Source organism: Psammomys obesus, unplaced genomic scaffold (assembly GCF_907164565.1).
Source record: "Psammomys obesus unplaced genomic scaffold, mPsaObe1.curated_primary_1811, whole genome shotgun sequence".
Taxonomy (NCBI): domain Eukaryota; kingdom Metazoa; phylum Chordata; class Mammalia; order Rodentia; family Muridae; genus Psammomys; species Psammomys obesus.
The window spans coordinates 7,302,193-7,309,046 of NW_026596440.1; the positions used below are offsets into that span (position 1 = coordinate 7,302,193).

General features: G+C 45.3%; 1 protein-coding gene across 8 annotated transcripts in view; it reads left to right on the forward strand.

Moving 5' to 3' along the window:
• The window catches only part of Fancc (FA complementation group C), a 154,507-nt gene that overhangs the window by 129,441 nt on the left and 18,212 nt on the right, over window positions 1–6,854 (forward strand). For all 8 annotated transcript variants that reach the window (XR_008719058.1, XM_055597970.1, XM_055597969.1 and 5 more), the window contains 2 exons: window positions 1,583–1,635; window positions 3,164–3,263. Coding sequence is in view for 7 of the 8 variants with exons in the window: in XM_055597970.1 (XP_055453945.1) it covers window positions 1,583–1,635; window positions 3,164–3,263 (153 nt within the window). In the remaining variant the exon portion in view is untranslated. The remainder of the gene's footprint in view (window positions 1–1,582; window positions 1,636–3,163; window positions 3,264–6,854) is intronic.

A 6,854-nucleotide genomic window follows, 5' to 3' on the forward strand; every position in this document is an offset into this window, starting at 1 on the left:
CTCTCAAATCTTCGGTGGCCAGGGTGGGTCGTTACGCTATTTGGAATAAAACATCCAGTTCTGCTCTTACTTTCCCTCAGTGTACATTCCAGCTCTGTGGCTGTGCCTGTGGGTGTGCGGCTGTGCTGGGGGGGGGGGGGGGGGTCTTCAGATTTTGTTTTTAGGAGGTGCATTCCTACATAAAACAGAATTGTCCTGGAAAATTAGCTGAGTTGTATTTCTTTAAGATATCTAATTTGCTGTTCTCCTGTTTGTATTTTTTTCCATTATGAACACATAGCAACTCTTTCAGTGTTTTCTGGGCCTATGTCCAAGTGCCTGAACAACTGTTAGTATTTACAGTGAGGCTGAGAAGCAGGCAGATTAAATGACTTTGTGAGATCAAAGCCAAGGAATAACCTGCCGTTCTTCTGTTGTTAATTTCTTAAGTAGGTAACAAGTTTATGAAAATTTTAGGCTCGCTTCACTTGGATAAAGATGTGTATTGACAAAGGGTTAGAGATCATGGGTTACTTTATTTGAAAATCAGAAAGCATTAACTTGTAAATCATAAATGTTTTTGAAAAGGACAGCCTCCCAACATTTGTGTGTGGCAGACTGCAATGATCACATATGACCACTAGATGGCACATTCTCCATGTTGCAAGTTAAGCTGCCATGGCAAAATTAACAAAGTGGGAAACCAAAGAGCTCAACACTCAGCTTTCCTTAGGGTGGTTCAGAAAAGTGATGCATGGGGTCCAAGATGGCCGGAAAAAATGTTTCCCAAATCTAGTCATAACAAGCACAAAATGTCCTCAGAAAAATCCCTTTATTAGAGCCTGGCCTACTCATCTCTGGATGCCACTGTGAAATATGTTTTGTAATGCAAATAGGTTTTAAAATATATATGTCACAAACTCAAGTTTTAAGCTCTGATTAAAAATACATGGAAACTGTTATGGCCCCTCGGAGCTCTTCTTAGGCCCCAAGAAGCCAGCTTCTTTTGACTGAACCCATCAAACCCCAACAGCAGGCGACTCTAGGAATAGACAGACAGCTCTCACTAAGTGCCATGTGGCTGTACTTCCCATTAACTGCTAAATGTACCCGGTACTGAATGTCAAGGAGAGTGGTGGCCACCTGTTTCTTAGGTGCTCCTTACCAAATATGGGGTCAGGGTGGGAGTGAGGTGGGGAGTGTGAGAACAACAGCTAGAGCATTCTGCTAAGGTACCTCAAGGTCAGCTGAGGAAATCCTAAGGCAGATCCTTTGGTCTGTGGTCATGAAGTGGTTTTTAACTACTCTTGAAACATACTCCTTTTTTTCTACTCATATTAAAAAAACAAAAACAAAAACACGGGATATAACAGGAATACAAAATAAGTAAATAAAGTTTCCCCAAAGCCCATGCCCAAAGAAAACCACTGCTGGCATTTTGTGTGGGGTTTTTTTCACTGCACTGAGAGTACTCTTTTTGTTTTACCTAAAGGAATGTGTCACTTTTCTAGAGCAGCCATAGACCTGTTTGCCTATTAATCCAAAGTTGCTATTGATAGATGCCTGTTGTATTTCACTGTCTCATAGTCTTTTCCTTTTATAGCCTCAAGCAGCCTGCCACCCTGCCATCTTCAGAATTGTTGATGAAATGTTCAGGTAAATATACTGTCTTTGGGAGCAGCTGATCTGGAAATGCTCAGCTTCCAAGTGCAAATAAAAATCCTTGCAGTGGTCTCTGGCTAGTGTGGGAAATTAGAGGCTTGCGCTCTTAGGTAGTTAGCGGTGAAAACACAGAAGTCAGTGTGCATTGAGAAGGCAGTATTAGGAATGAGGTGATATTCTTTAACCTTTTTATACTCAAATGACGATAGAGGAGTGGGCTTGAAGGAGTGGCTGATGTGAACTGTCCATGCAGGGTTTTCCCCAGCAGCAAGTAAAGCAAGCAGTACATCCCGTCACCACATGGGGGCTGGCTGGGCTTTGTCACAGACCCTCAAAAAGCCAAGAAACACAAAGATATTCTCAACAGAGCCCTCTGAAAGGCAGACTAAGCCCACATTTTAATGACATGGTGGCTCTTGTAAAGACTCAGGCCCTGGGAACTCGCGCTGGCTTTAGGAGACCGCAACAAGGACTGTGGCACACCATTTACTCTCTCCGAAGTTCATGGGGGTTGCAACTGCGCAACTAAAGAGAGACCAAGGCCTCCAGCCCCGTGTGGGTGTGGGCAGGTCAGGGCTGGACCTGCCTCAGACCACCCGCCTCTCACAGCCATGGAGGGATGGGCTCCAGGAAAAATGTTGGGCTGCAGGAAAGGAATTATTTTAAATATGTATGTGTATATTTAAATTATGTGTAGGTATGTATATCTGTGTAGTTATGTGCAAATGAGTACAGCTGCCTGAAGAGGTCAGAGGCATTGGATCCCCAGGAGCAGGAATTAGTTGGATTGTGAACTCCAGATATGGTTGCTGGCAACTGAATTCAAATCCTCTGGAAAAGCAGCATGTGCTCTTGACCACTGAGCCTTATCTCCAGCCCTAGGGAAGGATTTTTTTCCAAGTCAGGGCTTATGTGTAGCTGTGGCTGTCCTGGAACTCACTCTGTAGACCAGGCTGGCCTTGAACTCAGAGGTCCACCTGCCTATGCCTCCCGAATGCTGGGATTAATGATGTGCACCACCATATCTGAATATAGAAAAGGAATTTTTACAACCAATACCTCACCATTTGCATTGCTCTTAAAACATACCAAGTTTACCTTAAATGCCAGGTCAAAAGACAGGTTAGTGTTTTTGTTTAAGGCTTGTCAAGTTTGAATTTTTTTCTCCCTTAAACAAAAAGAGAAGTTAATTGTATGAAAAGGCATAGAAACCAAACCAAGTCTATAGCTTCCCCAGTCGCATTGTGGTGATTCTGACTGGGTGTGCCACTCTCTAGCCACTCCTAGCTTTCTGGTGAAAGCAGAGCGCCTGCTGCTGACACTGGGCTATAAACACCAAGGTGCTAGAAAATGATAGCAAGCCTATGGGAAGGCTGTGCAAGAAAGGCTTGAAGGATGGCTGCTTCCTCCCGCCCACACTGGGAGCTGTAGCCGGATGAACGGAGACTTGGCTCCAGCGCTGGCATGGGTGGCAGTGTGTGTGTGACAGCAGTGTGTTGTCGTCTTACTTTGCTTTGCTCAGGTTTGTGCTGCTGGAGACTGACGGAGCCCCAGAAGTTCTAGCTGCTCTGCAGGTATTCACATTGTGCTTGGCAGAAGCTCTGGAAAAAGAAAACAAGCAGGTATATTACTCCACGAATGCTGCTTAGTCACATCAGAGGGAGGGAGGCTGCTGCCGCTATGGCATTTGGTAATGAGCTGAAAGCATCTTTATTCTGGGAAATTGTGTTTTTCTGGTGTTGGAGACCACCCACAGCCTCACACGTCCTAGACTCTGACACTGGCTACACTCCCAGCCTTGTTTTCAGAAATGTTGGTGGAGTCTTATTCACAAAGAAAGCTTCCAAAGGACCACTCCTGCAGATTTGAAACATTTTAACTGAAAATAACTGAAGATTTTGTCTGTCCTTCCTGTGCCCTGTGCCCAGAACCACGGCAGTGTCTGAGTGTGTCTTCATATTGGCTATCTCTCTAGACAGGGATCTTTTTTCTTTAGCCCTCTGTGCTCACCCTCTATCTTCAGCTGGCCCTGTGGCCAGCAAGAGACATGAAGTCTGCCTAGGATGTTCTTTAGGAACTGCCAGTGATCAGTTTCTCTATTCCCTCGAGAGCCCCTTGAGAGAAAGGAGGTGGAGAAAGGGAAGGATTTGAATAACTAGTGGAGGTTAGATGCCATCAGTAGAACAGAGCACTCTAGGCTCCCATCAGCAGAGGTTGGGCAGCAGGTGTGAGGGCTACCAGCCAATTAAAATGACTGTTTGAAGCAGGAGCTTGTCCTGTCTGACAGCTTTGGCTTTTGTAACCAGGGGCCACAGGGATAATGCTTACGTGGTGCTTTGCCTCCTCAGAGTGGTATTGGTTCTAGACATCTGTCCTGTGAAGAATGGCCCAGCCTCCTGTGATGCTGTCTGCAGTTTGACTTAGGGTGCTCAACCCACTAAAATCGTAAAGAGAAAATAACTCATCGCATGTGGATGTGGAGGCTTTGGAAGGTCAGGAGACTGCTGCTCCCCTGTGTGGAGCCAAAGGCAAGCAGTACTCTTATATGTTCTTGGATTCCTACCTTGCTTCAAACCAGGGCCTAAGGCAACCACAAACCTGTATGGTTTATTCTTGCCATCTCTCTTTCCCTGGGGAAGTTAACTAGATTGTTCATACCCAGCCTTAAATTTGTGAGGAGACCTCAGCAGAAAGGCACTGGCTGGTGTACACTGTTCCACATAGTTATAAGTGTGTGCTGTACTCTTACACACTGTTGGTATCCCCAGGAGAAAATGGCCCCCAGCAAACCTTGCCCTTAGATTCCCAGGATGCCTAAGTTGGGGCAGAAGACAAGAGAAAGTTTTTTCCTTAGCTTGACTTGAGTGTTCTGGATTTGCCCTGAGTCTTTGCTGGCCTTGGTACTGTCAATTTGGACTGGAGTTAATGCCTTTGTTTTAAAGTAGTGCCTGCTGGCCACATGTGTCTAGGGGTGAGAGGGATACACAACTAGGCCTTGGTTTGAGGCAAGGTAGGAATCTAAGAACAAACGAGTATCGCTTGCCTTTGGCTCCACAGAGGGGAGTAGCAGTCTCCTGACCTTGCAAAGCTTTCACATCCACATATGATGATTTATTTTCTCTTCCTGGTGCTTCTCCTGACAGGCCACCTTAACTGATGCCTGCACTGACCCTGGCTCCTTAAGTGCATAGACTGTGACTAATTGTAGTCCTGATATACACAGTCCTGTTCTGCTTAGTCTGTGCTGACTGACCTCTCTCTTTTGCTTCAGTTACTGATAGCAAAGTAAGTGTCAGCAAAGCTACCTTCAGACAATACCTGGACCACTGGTAGGGCTGGCTCCTGTGTGCTCCTCTCCTGCCTGCCTCCCTGCCTCCTCTACCTGGTGAACCTATGCTGACTTTCGCATTCATCATTCCTTTTCTTTTCCAAAATACTTTTGATTAGCTAGATGGGACGGCAAAATGGTTTGGTTGGGGTCAAGTCTCCCTTTTTGAGATATACAGAGGGGCAGCAATATGATCCCTGAGCCTAGCTTCTCCACCCAATGCTTTTATAAGATGGTGTTAGGCCACAGATGCTATAGTGAGAGGAAGCGTTGTGGCAGTGCACTGCACAAATGTACCACTATATAGTCATTTTCTAGTTTGTGGCGTTTGGGCTATTTGTGTATTTGCTGTCTGTTACAAACATGCTGTGTTGAACATTTATGGGGGAACAAGTACAAGTGACTGCTTATGGGGTGCAGAATTCAGTCTCACAGGCTTGTCATGGTGCTCTTTTAACCCACTCACATCTCATTGTCAGGGTATTTGTTGTGCCTGTGTCTTTCTCCTCTATTCTTTCCTCTCACCAGTTCCATGTGGGTGCCATGGAACAGCACTGCCAGTGTGCCCTGCACAGCACTAGGCATGAACCTGAACTCATGTTCTAAGCTTGTGCAGTGGCTGGAGTACAGGCAGCCACAGGTCGAGGTGGGCTCCACCAGTTGAACATGGACAGTACTGTGATGAGTCTTCCAAAGATGAAGTCATTACATGGGACGGAATATTGTTAAGAGTCTAACAAAGTTGACAAGAGCAGGAAGGGCCTCAGCATGGGAACTATACCCACTTCTCACTGAGACCTCTGGGACAGCAGGCCACTGGTCCACAACTCAAATCGGCCCCAGAAACAGAGCTCTGCTGGATGTCCAATGAAGGAAAGAAGCAGACGGGACAAATAAAAACCATGTCAAAAGACAGATCCAATCCCAACACATTAAAGGGATGTTCATTACAAAAATCAAATAATCGAGTAAAGGCAGGTATATCTGATTAGATTTGAAACAAGACCAGGCATGTGTTGCTTCCAGACAGCCGTTCTAAAGAGAGAGGCTGTAAGTGACAGGGGGAGAAAGGAATCGAGAAGACAGTGTCCATGACAGGATTAGACAGAGGTGTTCACAGTGACAGAATATCAGCACATCAGGAGATATCAAGTCACAACATGTGGATTAAGTATGCATGGAGCAAAACTGATGGGAAAAAAAATGCCTGGAAGCAAGTTTGCTGAGCTGATGAAAGCAGCCTCAAATATAACAGTAGAAGCCGTATGCAGGAGCCTTCAGGTCTGCTCCCCTGGCCTGCCTTCCTGCTCCTAAGTTCCTCTCAGGTAAGTAGTGACCCCTCTGCAAGGCTGCGAATCAGTCCCCTTTTATGAAAGACCTTGGCCACTGCAGCAAACTATGCAGTAAATGTACAGGCTGATTATCAGACTTGACTGGACATACAAAGGACCTCCAAAAGCCAGAAAACAAAGTTAGAGGACTCATACTAAGAATAATTAAGCAGTGAAAGGTTGCCAGGACAGACAGAACCCAGTCTGTATACAGACCCGTGTACCGAAGCTTTGTCGGACTCCAGGCAGCATAGTGAGGGAGGTGTCAAAACAGCCCATTGGGGTGGGTTGAGGGTTTTACCTCAGACTGCCTCAGAAAGCACACAGGTGAAGTTCTGAGATGAACCGTAGCTTTCAACAGAAACTATAAAGATCTTTTTGTTTTTTAAGCATTAGATAATCAAATATTTTCTAGAGACAATGTCAAAAAACAAACAAACAAACAAACAAACAAAAAACCATTTAAAAAATAGGGATAAATTGAAGTTCATTAAGATGTAGTGTCTGTTGTGTAAAAATACCACAATTTCTGTATCCATTCCTCCGTTGATGGA